The 18,059-nt window shown below is 40.5% G+C and overlaps 2 protein-coding genes across 6 annotated transcripts in view; one reads left to right on the forward strand and one right to left on the reverse strand.

Moving 5' to 3' along the window:
* Tpgs2 (tubulin polyglutamylase complex subunit 2) overlaps nt 1-2,312 on the reverse strand; it is a 54,630-nt gene extending 52,318 nt beyond the window's left edge. The window contains exon 1 of the mRNA XM_036204397.1: nt 1,897-2,312. Within this exon, the coding sequence (XP_036060290.1) occupies nt 1,897-1,978 (82 nt within the window). The 5' untranslated portion in view covers nt 1,979-2,312. The remainder of the gene's footprint in view (nt 1-1,896) is intronic.
* The window catches only part of Kiaa1328 (KIAA1328 ortholog), a 286,471-nt gene continuing 270,554 nt past the window's right edge, over nt 2,143-18,059 (forward strand). For 2 of the 5 annotated variants that reach the window (XM_036204391.1, XM_036204393.1), the window contains exons 1-4: nt 2,143-2,462; nt 12,097-12,132; nt 12,831-12,976; nt 16,818-16,912. In XM_036204391.1, the coding sequence (XP_036060284.1) occupies nt 2,165-2,462; nt 12,097-12,132; nt 12,831-12,976; nt 16,818-16,912 (575 nt within the window). In that variant the 5' untranslated portion in view covers nt 2,143-2,164. Of the gene's footprint in view, nt 2,463-2,489; nt 2,631-8,969; nt 9,002-12,096; nt 12,133-12,830; nt 12,977-16,815; nt 16,913-18,059 lie in introns of those variants that run through there. The other 3 variants (XM_036204392.1, XM_036204396.1, XM_036204395.1) reach the window with 3 other exon arrangements.

The raw sequence follows: 18,059 nt of genomic DNA on the forward strand, positions 1-18,059 counted from the left end.
CAGTGCCTTGCTCAGCCGTCATCAGAGAAGCTTCCTTCTACAGCAGACAGGAACAAGTACAGAGACCCACAGCCAGACATTATACAGAGAATGAGAGATCTTGGAACACTCGACTCTAAAGGGGATGTCTCCATCAAATCCCTCCCCTCAAGAGCTCAGGGAACCAGCTAAAAAGAAAGAAAGAATGTAAGAGCCAGAGGGGATAAAGGATATCAAGAAAGTGAAGCCCTCTAAGTCAACAGGATTAAAACTCCTATGAATTCAGAGACTAAGGCAATACGCACAGGGTCTGCAAAGGTCTACACTGGGTCATCTGTGTAGGGTAAAAGAGCCAGTGAAAGAAACACACTTTGGCTCTGAAACCAGAGCCAAAGAAACACACACTGATACCGACCATCTCAGCATGAAAACCAACCAATCCATGAGCAGAAAATCCAGTCAATATCTGAGCTTGTCCAAGCTCAGGGATTAAAATCTGACCAAATCCCCCCCCCCCCCCAAAAATCTTTACCCTGGAAATCCTCCACCCATAAGAAGTCCTATGTGTCAATATTACCGGTATATTCTATTTATAACGTAAGTTGTTTATTTTTTTCCCCTAAAGGGTGCTGGATTTTGTCAAGTAGCTTTTTGGCAGTCATCGATGATGTAGGCGTTGTTCTTTGTTTTACTAACATTCTATTACATTAGTTGTTACATATTAAACAAATCACACATTCCTAGGATAAATCAGGCCAGGTCTCAGATTTCTACTATAGAAAATGGCCAAATAAGCCGGGCAGTGGTGGTGCACGCCTGTAACCCCAGCATTCGGGAGGCAGAGGCAGGTGGATCTCAGTGAGTTCGAGGCCAGCCTGGTCTACAAAGCGAGTTCCAGGACAGCCTCCAAAGCTACAGAGAAACCCTGTCTCGAAAAACAAAACAAAACAAAAGGCCAAATAAACACATAATTAAACATAGTGCTAATAGCTGCTGCTAAATGAAAAGGTGGGGGGGAGGTAAGAGAGAGCAAGATGGAAAGGTGTAATTAGAAGTATTTGGGTAAAATGTATCCGAGATAATACTAATTTGATCAGAAATATGAATGATGAAAGGGAGACAATTCCAGGTGGAAGAAGTCCAGGCAAACTGAAAATGGTGAGAAGTAGGAACATACTTAATGTCTTTAAAGTCATAACCTCAACAGCAAGATGTCCGCAATGGTCCAAACAATGAACAAGATGAAAACAGATCACACAAGGAACCTGTGGGTCACCATAGAGAAATTTCAATTTCGTTACAGAGAGGAAGGCATTTCCAGCTTACTTTCTCAACCAGCTTGGGTAGCTTTACCCAAATCCCTCCCTTTATCTTAGAAAATCTAGAATCATCTCTGGGACGTGATTCTTCTTAACTTCCCCGAGAGGCTAGGCACCTCTCGTCTCTGCTACCTCTGATTAGTCAGTTAAATAGTACTGATTTGTTCTGGGCGCTTTGGACGGTAATTGTTTGTTCCCCACACCCTGTTTCTTCTACGGCTGTAGCCCCACTTGCGGTGGTTCGTTAACCAATGTCCAATGAAAAGAACAACTCTCAACTCTTTCGGCGCTGCCAGCTCCTCTGCACAGCTCGGTGCTGTACACGGAAGCGCTGGCCAGTGGTTGCCTGGGGACACTGGCAGCATCATGACCTCAGTCCACCTCTGCACCCACCAGCGGCAGGGTTTGCATTTCGGGGATACAACCTGGGCTGAGGAAGCCTCCTGGGAAACTCGTCCCCTCGGCTGACCTTCCCGAACTCTCAGCACCTGGCCAGACATCCTCTTTTCTGCAGAATTCGCAACAGCGGTGGCCCGTGCACTCAGGTCCAGCTCCCTGCAGCCCACCCAGCGCCCGCCCATTGTCCTACCCCACTCACCTAGGATGCGAGTGATGCCCAGGGTCAGCTTCTCCAGGTGCGGCTTGCTGCCGGCCTGCGGTGGGGGCTGCACGTCCTCCATGGCACGCGTCCCCCCTCCGCGCGCGGCGGCGGCGGCGCCGGCGGCGGCGGCAGCAGTGACCGGGGCCGCCGTGGAGAGCCGGCTTGCCGGCTGACGCGGCCGACCCCGCCTCAGCTCTGCGGCCGTCGGGCTCACGGCATGCCGGGAGTTGTAGTTTTCGGCGCCTGAGGGCTCGACCAGGAGAGGATGGGCGCCCCGGGGGGCTCTGGCGGCGGCAGTTCCGCTGGGCGCTCGTTCCCGCGACCCTGGCCGGGGCCTCACCTCACATCTCCGCGACCCCGCCTCGCCTCGGCCAGGAGCCTCTGCCCTCGCCAGGGTCGGAGGCGCAAGCGGGGGCGGGCCTCTTCGCCGAGCGGCCAATGGGGACTGAGCCTGGCGGCCGGGGCGTGGCGGCCCCGGCGCAACGCTTCGAGTGGCGGTTGTTTCAAGATGGCGGGTGCGGCGGGCCCCTCCCTGCCCGGCTCGGCGTTCTGGAGCCGCGACGGTATCCTTTGCCCCGCTGCTAGGGGGCGCCGCGCCCTCCGGGGTGGCGAGGGTCGGGGCGCGAGGCTTTCAGTGGCTCAGAGAGAAGCGCGGCGCGCACCCGGGGCCAGGGACGGGCCTTTCCCCTTCCAGCTGGGTGTCCCCGCGCCTGGCGACGAGGTGTTGCTAGGTGGGAATTCTGGCTCCTGAGAAATCCGCCCTCCGTGACTGCGGGTTCTGCAAAGATGGCCTTTGATGGGGATGTCTCAGGCAAGGCTGGAAAAGCTCCTCTGCCAACCCTTGCCGAGAGATCACTGGTTGATGGAGGGTGCGAGGTGGTAGGGAGGGCAAGTGTGGGTCTTTTTCTCTTGATTTGGAATTTTCTGTAGTGTGCGCCACTAGGAGCAAATCAGGTGATTTCATTTGCTTCTTGGACTTCTAAGGCCCTTTAGTGATGCTGTATTTTCTAGGAGGAGCTCTGTCTGCTGGTGCTAGTTAGGGAATACAATAGGAAGTGCCTGGAAGCGGTGTTGACTTACTAGATTGTGCGTCACCCTTGTTGGAAATTGAAGTTTGGGAATTGTTTTTGCTCAGGAAGCTGTGGAGCTTTCTAGTCGCGCAGTAGTTAGAATTCTCGGTTCAATAACTGATGAGATTTCACAGTAGTTCATTTCTAGGATTAGGTTAGCTCTTGCATCCTAAGCTTTCATCTTGTTTATGTACTTACTTGCTAGAGGGGTATTACTAGAGAGGAAATGTAATCAGTGTTCCCAAGGGCCTGAAAAGAGGCCAGTTGGTTTGCTAGGTGTAGTGATGACATTGTTTTTAGGCATTACTGTTACCTTTGGCAGAATCATTCTGGACATTCTATTCGTAGCTCCCAGTGAAACTTAGAAAATTGTATTACCAGTTTCCTTTATTGAGTTACTTGGGTTAGAGTTTCTTGGGTGCAGACAGGAATACGTTTGCATTCCGTGCTGCTGAGTGTTTAGTGTTGTGCACTTACTAAACAGAATTACTGCTTGTCTCCGATAGGTGGGCGAGTAACAAATGAGATTACCTCTTGTACTTGTAGAAGGAAGCATACCAGTGTACTCTCAAAGGAAATTGTTTCCCCTTTACTTATTAGAGTTGAAAAGCAAATGTGTGCATCAGGGCCGCTGTGCTGAAGTAGGAACTCAGGAACTCGGGATCAGTCTTTCCTTAGGAAAAAAGTTATTTGCTTATGACAGCTGATGGTATTTTTCTGACATACAATAGAGGAGACGACAGTCTGTTTCACTGGAACTGAACAGATTCACAGTGTGTGGTCCAAACCTTTGCTTTTGTTGTTAACAGCCTTGTACTCATTTATGTAGTCATAACACTAATCACTTGTTATAGAAGTAATAATATAGTCCCCGTCTTTTGCATTTTCTCATGAGCTGAATAGTTAGACCTATCCACTCTTGATGAGAAGTTGAAACTATATGGAAAATGTGATGTAACTAGGTTCTATAGAAGTTCAGATATAAGAAAGGAATTGCGAAGTTATTGGTATCACCCTTTTCCTCAGCCTATTCCATCTAATGACCATTGAACACTCTGACATTTTCATTCTAAGTCTCCACAGGGCAAACAGCTGTATTAAATGTACATTGTTGCTATTTGCTGGAAAATGGAATGATAGTTATGGACCATTTGGTCTTTGAATCTTGATTTCTTTCTGACACATTGATGATTATTTCCCAGACCACTCCAGAGTAAAATTCCACTAGGATAAAGTCAGATAGTATGCACCTATGACCTGGCATTCTTTGCACATTAGTGAATACAAGATTTTCAGTGCTTGACTTAAACGATTAAATAAATGTGATTGAGAGGTTTCTCAATCCTAGAAGTTTTCATCATGAGAGAGCAGATAATCAGTGATGGATCATCACCTTTAAAAAGTTGTATCTACTGCACATTTTGAGTCAGCAGTGCTGTTTGACGCAAGGTATTGGCATCTAATGTATGAATAATGAGGATGCCACACTGCATGTTATGGGTTAAATCTTCTGGTAAAACACATTTTTTTGGTTGTGAATTTCTTTGCTAATCTATATAGTTCATAGTAGTGTTAGAAGTGGATACTCTTTCTACAGTATCCAAATTTGATTACTAATGTGCACTTGCTGGGTTAACAGAATTAATAACAATATAAACAAATATGAAGTACAAGGGAGTGGCCCAGGCTATTACAATAATTGTCATCTTTGTCACTGAGTTTTCAAGTAAAAATAGATTGAGACTTTACGTTGATGTAAACCTAATTTACCTCAAAACCTCTGTGGCAAATAAAAATTACATATACCTGTGTGTCTGGAAATGATGCATTCTCTATTCAAAGAGTTAGGGAGCAGTAAGCAATACTTAGCTTATTTCTTTGGCTTGCTGCTTCCTCTATACCACTTTTGCCCTGACTACCAATTACTGTTTTCCTTCTGGGGATATAGCTATGTTGTTATCCTCATCGAAAATATTTTGTGACTTGCAGTAATTCTTGTTGAAGTACTTCTAACTAGAGAAATAAGGTGGCATGCAGGTCCAATGTACATTTGATATACCTATTGTCTTTTTGATCTTTCTAAAAAATATAGCTTTGTTGGGAAATTCTATATAAGTTAAATGTTTGAGTTCTTAATGAGACAAAATAGGTTGTTATATACTATTGGAAGAGACTATTTTCAATGCTATTTTAAAAATGTTTGTTGAAATTAGTATTTAGAGTTGTTGGGCTCATGGCTCATAAAAATAAGTATCAGCTTTATTCCTTTGTAGATGGCTTAGTAATAACCAGATATTCTTTCTGTTTGGGAATTCATACAAATTGAATATACAAGATGAAAATCATCATCTTTTTTGTCTTAATATTTTAAAGATATAAGACTGAAAAATGAAATGCGTGCATCTACTAATAAGTGCTTCAGAGAAAAATAAAATAGGAAAAGGCCGAGGGAGGGGAGGGGTCACAGTTGGAGAGAATTGTGCAGTTTTAAGTATCTGTGTAGTTAGGCAAAGAAGGCCTCAAAAAACAATGTATGATCAAAGGCCCAAAGATAAAGAATGAGTAATATGAAGATTTTGAGAAAAAGCTATCTAGCTAAAGAAATACAGGAGCTTATTTATGTAGTCACTAACAAATTCACGGATGCTAGGAGTGAAGGGGAAGTATATCAAGAAATGAGAAGAGAGATAGGGTGGAAAGATTAGATCTTGAGCATTATATATCTCATACATACTTGGATTTTTATTCTGAATAGAAATGATATAAAATTTTAAAATATTCATTCTGGCCGCTATTTTTATTTTTATCTTTAAAAAATTTTTTTTATTCATTTTACATATCAACCACAGATCCCCCTTTCATCCCTCCTCCCGCTTCCCCCATACTACACCCCCTCCCATCCCTTCCTCCAACAGTGTAAGTTCTCCCATGGGAGGACAGCAAAGCCTGTTACACTCAGTTGAGGCAGGACCAAGCCCCTCCTTGCTTTATCAGGGGTGAGCAAGGTGTCCGACCATAGGTAATGGGCTCCAAAAAACCAGCTCATGCACCAGGGATAGATCCTGATCCCACTGCCATGGTCCCCTCAAACAGACCCAGCTACACAACTGTCTTCCGTATGCAGAGGGTCTAGTCCAGTCCCATGCAGGTTCTACAACTGTTGGTCTAAAGTTGGTGAGTTCCTTTGAGCTTTGTGGTGATATTGTGTCCCCCAATATATTGTGCACCTTAATAAACTTAGCTGGGGTCAGAGAACTGAACAGCTGCTAGATAGACATAGAGGCCCGAAAATGGTGGTATACACACCTTTAATCCTAGCATTCTGGAGGCAAAGATCCATTCAGATCTCTGTAAGTTCAAAGCCACTCTAGAAACATCCATGCCTTTAATCTCAGGAAAAGATGGCAGGAAGCAGAAAGATATATAAGGTTCGAGGACCAGGAACTAGAGCCTGGTGAAGCTTTTAGGGTTTTAGCAGCAGTTCAGCTGAGATTCATTACGGATGAGGACTCAGAGGCTTCCAGTTTGAGGAAACGAGATCAGCTGAGGAATTGGCAAGGTGAAGTTAGCTTTGGCTTGCTCTGTTTCTCTGATCTTTCAGCGTTTACCCCAATACCTGGGTCTGGGTTTGTTTTTAGTAATAAGACCTTTTAAGATTCATGCTACAGAGCTTGGTTCAGTTGTCTCTGTAGATTTCCCCATCATGATCTTGAAACACCTCCCTCTCATTGCTCATATGATCCTTCTTCCCTCTCTTTGATTGGATTCCCGGAACTCGGCCTGGTGCATGGTTGAGGATCTCTTCATCTGCTTCCATCAGTTACTGGATGAAGGCTCTATGATGACAGGGTATTCACTAATCTAATTACCAGGGTAGGCCAGCTCAGGCACCCTCTCCACTATTGCTAGTAGTCTAATCTGGGGTCATCCTTGTGGATTACTGGGAATTGTCTTAGCACCAGATTTCTCCCTTACCCCATGACGTCTCCCTCTATCAAGGTATCTCTTTCATTGCTTTCCCATTCCATCCCTCCCCCAGCTCGAACATCCTATTCCCTCATGTTATCATCCCTTATCCCTTTCCCTCTATTGCCCTCCCTTCTCCATTTTACATGTTGGGCTGAGAGAGGACACTGAGGACCCGGGATCCAGATGCGGGGGCTCTCTTGGTTCCTGAACCCTGGATGCTGGAGGTAGACCAAGCAGAGTTCTCCAGAGAACACCGCCGGACTGCACCACACCTTTCCCAGACCCTGTAAACTATCCCTTCACTTGTAAGATATCCCACAAAATAAACCTCCCTTTTAACTACATGGAGTGGCCTTAATAATTTCGCCAATAGTTTGCAATCTTTCCAACAGTGGAGGAACGTTCCCCTTGCTCCACATCCTCTCCAACATAAGCTGTCATCATCAGTGTTTTTTATCTTAGCCATTCTGACAGGTGTAAGATGGTATCTCAGAGTCATTTTGATTGCATTTCCTTCATGACTAAGGTTGTTGAGCAATTCCTTAAATGTCTTTCGGCCATTTGGGATTCTTCTTTTGAGAATTCTGTTTAGATCTGTAGCCCGTTTTTGTAGTTAGAGTTTTCCTGCCTGGCCCAGTCAGGACAAATCTCTCTTACCCGCCAGTCCCATAGTCGCTCAGACCCAACCAAGAAAGCACACAGAAACTTACATTGTTTACAAACTGAATGGCCATGGCAGGCTGCTTGTTATCTACCTTTTCTATCTTAAATTAACCCATTTCTTTTAGTCTATACTTTGCCACATGGCTTGTGGCTTACCAGTGTCTTTCCATGTTGCTTTCCATGGCAGCGGCTGGCGGTGTCTCTCTCCAGTCTTCTACTTCCCTGAATTCTCTTCTCTCTTGTCCCGCCTATACTTCCTGCCTGGCCACTGGCCAATCAGAACTTTATTTACACAGAGCGATATCCACAGCACATTTTTAAATTGGATTGTTTGGTATTTTGCTGTCTAGTTTCTTGAGTTTTTTAAAATATATTTTGGAGATCAGCCCTCTGTCAGATGTGGGGTTGGTGAAGATCTTTTCCCATTCTGTAAGCTGTCATTTTGTCTTATTTACTGTGTCCTTTGTCTTACAGAAGCTTCTCATTTTCAGGAGGTCCCATTTATTAATTACTGGTCTCAGTGTCTGTGCTACTGGTGTTATATTAAGGAAGTGTTCTCGTATGCCAATGTTTTCTAAGCTACTTCCTACTTTCTCCTCTATCAGGTTCAGTATAGCTGGATTTATGTTGATGTCTTTGATTCACTTGGAATTAAGTTTTGTGCATGGTGATAGATATGGATCTATTTGCAGCCTTCTACACATTGACATCCAGTTATGCCAGCACCATTTGTTGAAGATGCTTTCTTTTTTCCATTGTACAGTTTTGGCTTCTCGGTCAAAAATCAGGTATTCATAGGTTGTGTGGATTAATGTCAGGATCTTCAGTTTGATTCCATTGATCCACATGTTGGTTTTTATGCCAATGCTAAGCTGTTTTTAATTAATATAGTTCTATAGTAGAGCTTGAAGTCAGGGATGGCGATGCCTCCAGAAGTTGCTTTATTGTAAAGGATTGTGTGGTGGGTATTGTGTTCCCCAAAATATTGTGTGTTCCCTGAAATAAACATATCTGGGGTCACAGAACAGACAGCCACTAGAACAAAGCCAAAAATGGTGGCTAGAAAATGGGAACAGTAAGCTATAGCAGAAGTTGGGCGGTGGTGGTACACACCTTTAATCCCAGCACTTGGGAGATAGAGCTAGCTGGATCTCTGAGTTCAAGGCCACTTTAGAAACAGCTAAACTTGGTGACCCATGCCTTTAATCCTAGGGAGTAGGGGCAGAAAGAGAAAAGTATATAAGGTGTGAGGACCAGGAACTAAAGAGAAAAGCATGTAGTTAAGCATAACTGGAGAAGTATTCAGGCTTTGGAGCAGCACAGTTCAGCTGAGAGCCATTGGGATGAGGACTCAGAAGCTTCCAGCCTGAGAAAAAAGGATCACCTGAGGAACTAGCAAGGTGAGATAGCCGTGGCTTGTTCTGCTTCTCTGATCTTCCAGCATTCACCCCAATAACTGGCCTCGGGTTTGAGTTTTATTAATAAGAACTTTTAAGATTCCTACTACAGGATTGTTTTAGATATCCTAGGTGTTCTGTTTTTCCATAAGAAGTTGAGTATTATTCTTTCAAGGTCTGTGAAAAACTGTGTTGGGATTTTTATGGGGATTGCATTGAATCTGTGGATTGCTTTTGGTAAGATTGTCATTTTTATTATGTTGGTTCTACCTATTCATGAGCATGAGATATCTTTCCATTTTCTGATATCTTCAGTTTTTTTCTTCAAAGACTTAAAGTTATTGTCATACAGGTCTTTCACTTGTTTGGTTAAAGTTACCCCAAGGTATTTTATATTATTTATGGCTGTTGTAAAGGTGATGTTTCTCTGATTTCTTTCTTGGTCTGTTTATAGGAGGACTACTGGTTTTTTTTTGTTTTTTTTGTTTTAGTGTTTTTTTTTTTTTTTTTTTTTTTTGAGTTAATCTTGTATCCTGCCACATTACTGAAGGTGTTTATCAGCTGTAGGAATTCCCTGGTAGAATTTTTGGGGTCACTTATGTAGATTATTATATCATCTGAAAATACTGAATGTTTGACTTCTTCCTTTCCAGTTTGCATCCCCCTGGTCTCCTTTTGTTGTTATATTGCTGTAGCTAGAACTTCGAGTACTATATTGAATAGATATGGGGAGAGTGAACAGCCTTGTCTTGTTCCTGATTTTAATGGAATCGCTTTGAATTTCTCTCCATTTAATTTGATGTTGGCTGTCAGCTTGCTGAAAATTGCCTTCATTATGTTTAGGTATGTTCCTTGCTTTCTTGTTCTCTCCAGGACCTTTATCTTGAAGGGGTGTTGGATTTTGTCAAAGGCTTTTTCAACATCTAATGAGATGATCATGTGTGTTTTTTTCTTTCAGTTGGTTTATATGATGGGTTACATTGACAGATTTTCACATGTTGAACCATCCCTGCATCTCTGGGATGAAGCCTACTTGATCATGATGGATGATTTTTTTTTTTTTTTAAATGTGTTCTTGATTTGGTTTGCCAGTATTTTATTGGGTATTTTTGCATCAATGTTCATGAGGGAGATTGTTCTGTAATTCTCTTTCTTTGTTGCATCTTTGTGTGGTTTGGGTATCGGTGTAATTGTAGCCTCACAGAAATTTGGCAATGTTCCTACTGTTTCTATTGTATGGAACAATTTGAGGAGTATTGGTATTAGCTCTTTTTTGAAATTCTGGTAGAATTCTCCATTGAAACTATTTGGCCCTGGGCTTTTTTTGGTTGAGAGACTTTTAATGACTGTTTCTATTTCCTTAGGAGTTATAGGTCTATTTAAATGGTTTATCTGGTCTTGAATTAATTTGAGTATATGGTACCTATCCAGAAAATTGTCCATTTCTTTTAGATTTTCCAATTTTGTGGATTACAGGTTTTTGAAGTATGACCTGATGATTCTCTGGATTTCCTCATTGACAGTTGTTATGTGCCCCTTTTTGTTTTGTTAATTTGGATGCTCTCTCTGCCTTTTAGTTAGTTTGGATAAGGGTTTATCTATCTTGTTGTTTTTCTCAAAGAACCAATTCTTTGTTTCATTGGTTCTTTTTGTATTGTTCTCTTTGTTTCTATTTTATTGATTTCAGCCCTCAGTTTGATTATTTCCTGTCATCTACTCCTCCTGGGTGTGTTTGCGTCTGTTTGTTCTAGAGATTTCAGGTGTGCTGTTAAGTTGCTAGTGTGAGTTTTCTCCAACTTCTTTATGTAGGCGTTTAGAGCTATGAACTTTTCTCTTAGTACTGCTTTCACAGTGTCCCATAAGTTTGGCTATGTAGTACATTCATTTTCATTGACTTCTAGGAAGTCTTTAATTTCTTATTTCTTCCTTGACCCAGTGGCGATTCAGTTGAGCATTATTCAGTTTTTATGAGTTTTTAGGCTTTCTGTAATTTGTGTTGTTGTTGAGTTCTAACTTTAAGCTTGGTGGTCTGATAAATACAGGAGGTTATCGCAATTTTTTTTTTAATCTGTTGAGATTTGCTTTGTGACCGAGTATGTGGTCAGTTTTAGAGAAGGTTCCATGCAGTACTGAGAAGAAGGTATATTCAATTTTGGAGTTTTCCATATCATTTGTACAGAAAATTGTTTATGTGCTTCTTGCCTGGGATGTTAAATAAATTGTAGATTTGTAGATATGTCTGGATTTAGACAGAATTCCTAGTAGGATCCTCTAGAAAGAAAACTTTCTTGTGATGTTTCTGTAGCAAATGTGTGTGTGTGTGTGTGTGTGTGTGTGCGCGCGCATATACCTATATATAGTACAAATATATGCATACATATCTATATATATGTAAAACTCATATTTGTAGCAAATGTATATATACATATATGTGAGACAGCTAAATATATTTATATATATATTTGCTACAGAAAAAGAACTATCATAAGAAAGTACAAGGAGATTTATATATGTGTGTATGTGTATATATATATATATATATATATATCCATTGCTACAGAAATATATTTTTTTTCTGAATTTCTCCTTTTGAAATTCAAAATTGTTCTTTTTTGTTCTAAAATTTTCCTACCTCTTCTATAGTAGGCCTTCTTGGGACATTTCATGAATGTATTACCAAAGAATAAATATTGCCTTTGTGTTTGCGTGATTGACTTGCCCTAAAACATTGTTTGATCTTCAAAGCTAATGCCTGTCTTGGAATTATTTATTCTTTTTGCCTAAAATAACTGTCAGCTTCTCCCTGGTGTTTAACTCCTCTTGTTGAAAAAGGAAAGCAACATAATAGAATGTGTATCACAAAAGTATCCTATTGGGAACAAGTATAAAGGAAGATTCATGGACCATGGTTTCCAACATTTTCTCTAAACATAAGGTTATGACTATCTAAATAAAGTTGAACTTTTGTAAAATATTCATCATTTTTCTTTTTAAGTAAGTTATAAATTCTCAGGTCAAAAGAGATGAAGATTTATTACAGATACACATACATATCTCATGATGTTTTATAGCATTTTCCTTGATGTTCTCCTCCACAGTTTCTGATGAAGAACAATCAGTAGTTTATGTTCCAGGTATGACATCTATGTTAAAGTTCTTGAAGCGTCCCTTGTTTCTTAAGTGTTAGGAGGGAATTCAACTTTGGGACAACCTTGTATGTGCAATTAGATATGAAACAATTCATTTGAAAGTAATAAAAAATAAATAAATTTAAAAAGCAAATATTTTTGAATATTAGGCTACATCCTCTTAAGATTTGAAATATTGGCTCTTAGGGTCTGGCTGGGTGAGTTAGCATTTATGGTGTATAAAGTGCTTCATTAAAGAGAAGAGATTCTTTTTTTGGAAATTTACATCTTATATTTCTTTCTTAAAAGAAAATATGGAAAGTTAATCCAGGTTAAATACAAGAGTCTTTATTCTCATTGGTTGTTCAATTTTATGAGTAGTCAAGCAGAATCATTTGAAGTTACTCAGAGTAAAAAACCTCTAATTCTTCCATGTTTGATGTTATCTCAGTATGTTGTAATTTATTGCTTTTAATGTGACTTTCAAATGTTCATAGCACATAACTGAATTATTGAATTTTCTATAAATAACCTTTTTGTGATTGTATGCACTAGCGCACATGTGCACAGGTTTTAAATTGAAATTTATAAATTTTGTTCTCATCAGATTTCATAAAGTATAGGGTACCAAGAGAGGGTTAATGGGGAGTATGGGGAAGCTGAAATGGTTAAATTCTGAATTCTTATTTAATGAACATTCTTAGGACTCTCCACAGAAGGAGACACAAGATCAAGACTGAAGTCGATAAATCCAAAAGCTGATGTTAAAGTTAAGACTTCTGGGGTGCCTGGTGCTTCCATCTCCATGGAGTCTTTAAAAGGTGCAGGAGATTCAGCAGCTGAACAACAGGTCAGTAATCTTTTCCTTATTTGTTTTTTTTTTGGGGGGGGATGTATACTCTCTCTCTCTCTCTCTCTCTCTGTGTGTGTGTGTGTGTGTGTGTGTGTGTGTGTGTGTGTGTGCAAGGGGTGGGGTAGGGTAGTGATGGGTGTGCACGTGTGCATACATGTGTGCACATGTGGAAGTCAGAAGTTAGATATCCATCCCCTCATCCTCTACTCCTCTATCACTCTACTTGGTTGGTTTTTGTGGGTGGTGGGATGGGGAGCATCTTTTGTTTGTAACATAGGTCCCTTATTGAACCCAGCAGTTCTCGCCCTGGTTAGACTCCAGGGATCTACCTGTCTCTGTCCTTTATAACCCCCTCTACCTGTAAAGTTACAGGCAAGTGCTACTGTGTCCTCATTTGAACTCAGGTCCTCATGCTTGAGTGACAGGCACTTTACTGACTGAGCTGTCTCCCCAGCTTGTTAGTTTTTAATAAATGCTGCTCCATAAAGACACAGACCTTTAAAAGACGGTCTGTGTCTGTAGAAGACACAAAAACTTTTGTTACCCTTGGTAATGCTAAGTAGCAGAATAAAATATCTGGACTTCTTGAGAGTTTTGCTCCAAAATGTAGAAATGTGCTCTGAGCCTTAGCTAAGAAAATATATTATTGTACTGTGTCTCAAGAGATTTAAATTTTACATGTTTTCTTTTTCTAGCATTGATTAGTAAGTCAAATTCACTATTTTTATGGTTAGTTATCTTTTATGTTTTTATGTTTCAAAAGTTCATAGCTGATACTTTTATATTAATATGAGCTTATATAAGGAAAATCAGCTGGCATTATTGTGACTTTCACTTAGAAAATAATGTTATTTCAGTTTTTTAGAGTTTGTTTTGTTCTGTATTTTAGAAAAACAAAACAAAACTTTTTTTTTGAGCCAGTGTCTCATATATATCAGGTAGACCTTGAATTTGCTATGTAACTGAGTCTTGAGCTTGAACTCATGATTCTTTGCCTTTGGGACTGCAGCAAAACTCTTGCTTTTCTTTCTTTATATATTGTTTATTTTTGTCATCGTTTTTGCATATGTATGTGTTGTGCCTGCCTGTCCATGTATGCATATTGGTGTATATGGAGGCCTAAACTTGACATCAAGTTTCTTCCTCAGTTCCTCTCTATTTTATTCATTGGGGCAGGGTATTGTGTTGAATCCAGAGATGGCCAAATCTGGCTAGTCTAGGTAGCCAGTTTTCTTAGGGGATCCTCTGTCTTTGCTTCCCAGGTGCTGGGATTAGAGGTGGCCACCGTTGCCTGCCTGGCTTTTATGAGACTCTGGGGATCCTACCTCTTACAATGCTAACACTCTTTGTCTATTGAACAGCCTCCCCTGCCAACAGTTCTTGCTTTTTATAGGCTAGTGCCTAGTTTTACCTTTATCTTTGTCTTCATAAACCTATACATCCCTAAACCTTTTTTCTATCTGTTTGCTTTAACCAGTATATTTCAAATAACTTTATTGTAATGCTATAACTATTGGTAAATTTTCTTTCCTCAAAGTTGACAGTGTTTGTAATCTATAGTTCATGGGCAGAATCTTCCTTCCGCTTATGTTGTGTAACTTTTTCTGGGGGGAACTAATCAATCTGCTATTCATCCCAGACAAGACACTGACAACAAATTGAAACTATTTCGCCCCAATCTAGCTGGTTGAATCAGTGAGTTTACTGGATTACTTACAGGAACATGGGTGACTTCAAGGCAGTTACATCACCAAAATCCACCCAACTATACCCTGGAGGTCCCTACTCAACTTGTAGGCAGCAACCCTGTCCTCAGAAACTGTGTCCTGCTTTTAGAATTTGGGGGAGTGATGTAACTCTCTGAGCAGCCCTTTCTGAGCCTTGGAAGTTTCTGTAGCACCCTGTATAGGCATCTTACATCCCATAAAAACAGGGCTTCATTTGGGAGGAAGCAGCTACACCACAGCTTGTTTTGTAAATGCTTTTCTTCTTCTTCTTCCCAGGTATGCTCGTTGTTTGAGGTATGTCTGTGACTGATTTTTAGAGTCACAGAGTTGCTGTAGTGACTTTCAGCCCACAAAGCCCAAAATACCCCACAAATTCACTGTCAGACTAGTTAGAGAAAATGTTTTACAATCCCTAACGTATAGTCATGGAGACATTTTTGTATCTATTACTCATGGTTGTCTAGTAGTGAACAGGATTTGTGTCTTTTTTGGATGGCATTAGGAATAGAACTTGTGAGTTGCAGTGTTTCTGCTGTTGCTAGCTGATGCTGGTATGAGCCCTGCAGTGCAGCCAGAAAGGGCATCAATGAGAGCCATTGACTAGCTACACTTCTTTCAGCTGTCATGTTGTTTCATTTGTTCAGTTTTCAGTCTTATTCTGTAGCTGTGATAAAACACTCTAACTAAAAGTAACTTGGGGAGGAAATGGTTTATTGAGCCCACACTTCCAGATCGTAGTCCAAGAGGGAAGACAGAAGAGGAACTTAAGCAGGAACTTCAAGCAGAATCTCTGGAGGAATGCCACTTGCTGGCCTTCTCTCTGGCTTACAGACCAAAAAAAGTCCATCTCAATTATGCAGCATTACCCCTGTGCCATGAAAAGAATCAGGGAATCTCCAAGTGATTGACTTGGTGGGTTCTTGTTGTTGTTGTTTTCTTTTAATACATTTTCACTTACAAACATATACAGTGACATACAAACATTTACAAACTTGGGCTTTCAGGTATAGATTTCAAAACCTGGTCCTACATAAAGCAATGTATTTTTATTTTTAAGCAATGTTTAGTTTTATATGTTTGGAACTTTATATAAACACTCATACAATATGTACTATAGGATTAAGTGTTTTGCTCTTCAGTATATTCATGAGAATACTTGATGCTGTATATAGTAATTTTTAAATTTTCTTTAACATCACTTATTCAATCATTTAACTGAGAGACTTAACTAGAGAGATGGATCAGCATTTCAGAGCACTGGCTGCTCTTTCAGAGGATCCAGTTTCAAATCTCAGCATCCACATGTTGACTAACAACTATATACTATATAGCTATAGTATATATTATATATATACTATATATAGCATCGAGAATTCTGTGTTAACTAGGGTTCTCTTGGGACTCCTTGAATTTCATGGCTTTAAAGACTCCTCTGAAGTTGTTACAGTATGGAGAAAACCACTGTACTACACAAAAAGAATAGCATAGTGTTTAAGAGCATAGCCTGGGATCTGTCTTTGCACCCCATTCTGTTATGTAGCTGCTATAACCCTTGCCAATCTGTGTACTCTTAATGAAGAGCTGAAACAAGGCCTGCCTAATTGTACTACTGTGAAAATGAGATGGAGTAACAGGTAAAAAGTACTTATCATGTTCTTGGCATGTGATAAACAGTAGAGATAAATTCCAGTTCTTCGATCTGGCGCTTCAGAATTCTGAGTTTTTGAAGCTCAACAACCAGTGGCTCCTAGGCAGCCTTCCTATACCTTATATCAACGGTCTTGGGCCATAGTGTCAGGTATCTATCTCAGTGTCTTCCAATGTCACCTGAGCATTCTCCAGGGAAAAGGGAAATGTTTTCTAGCATGCATATCCTTTATTTTGTCTGTGTGCATTTCCATGATGTCTGTTTTGTTATCAGTTCCTGAGCATGTTTGGAACTCATAGTATGTTTAAATGAAAAATGGGAATAATCAACCAGATAAATAATTTCTAAGAAATTTTACTTTCCATCAATTTCCATTTTTAATTTGATAAATTTCTCAAAAAGCACTTAAAATTGTTTTTAGTTAAAAAAAAAAAAAAGTTAACCAGGAGCTATTTTTTTCTAGAATTTCTGCAAGGAAGGCATGAAGAGGGCATCATTGAAAGATTTATGTCTTGAAGACAAAAGACGCATTGCCAACTTAATTAAAGAACTGGCCAGGTGAGACAAATCCTTATATGGGATGCATCTATAGGTGAGACAGCTCATTCTGAGAGCAGAATATCACTAATACATTTGATGTTTGTGGTGGTTTGAATAAGAATTGTCCCCACAGGTTTATAGATTCGAATGCTTGGTCACCAGGGCGTGGCATTGTTTAAAGGGATTAGGAGGTGTGGCCTTGTTGGAGGAAGAGTGTCACTTGGGATGAACTTTGGAGTTTCAGAAGCTCAAGCCAGGCCCAGTGGCTTTCTCTCTTCCTCCTGCCTGCAGATATGGATGTAGAACTCTTGATCCTTCTCTAACACTGTGTCTGCCTGTGTGCTGCCATGCTGAGACTGGACTGAACCTCTGAAACTATAATCAAGCCCCAGTTAAATATTTTCCTTTCTAAGAGTTGCTGTGATTGTGGGTTTCTTCACAGCCATAGAGCACCGACTAAGGCAGTGTCATTATTGCCGTAAAGTCTTATGGAAACAGACTTTAAAAAAAAGAATTTGTAGCCGGGCGGTGGTGGCGCATGCCTTTAATCCCACCACTCAGGAGGCAGAGCCAGGCGGATCTCTGTGAGTTCGAGGCCAGCCTGGGCTACCAAGTGAGTTCCAGGAAAGGCTCAAAGCTACACAGGGAAACCCTGTCTCGAAAAAAACAAAAAAAAAAACAAAACAAAAGATTTTGTATTGCTCAAATACACACCTTCAAGTGCTTATTCCCAGTGACCTCATAAGGCCTCACCTTGTAAAATTATTGCCACTTCCCACTGGTAACATAGATTTGGGACCACATTTTTAACACATGGGACTTTGGGCAATGCATATGAAAACCAGAGCAGTATTGCAGGGGAGACTCATTGGAAGTGTTCAAACATACTTTTGCTCTGAAATCATCACCACTGTAGTAAGACGCATCTGAGGAGTGTGCCTCCATTCCACTATTGCATGATACTCAATAGCTACTTTATATTTCCCAAAGTGGAAAAATTTCTTATTGAAGAATGAGTTTTCCCTTGGCCCTATTTATGTCAGTGTTTACTTTTTTATTAGTATCAGACTTGATAAACTTTGAACTTTATTCTAATATAGAACTCTAGGAATCACAGAAATGAAGTAGAAAGATGTTTTTTATTTCCTAAAAAAGAATAACTTTT

This window comes from Onychomys torridus, chromosome 13 (genome assembly GCF_903995425.1).
Source record: "Onychomys torridus chromosome 13, mOncTor1.1, whole genome shotgun sequence".
Taxonomy (NCBI): Eukaryota; Metazoa; Chordata; class Mammalia; order Rodentia; family Cricetidae; genus Onychomys; species Onychomys torridus.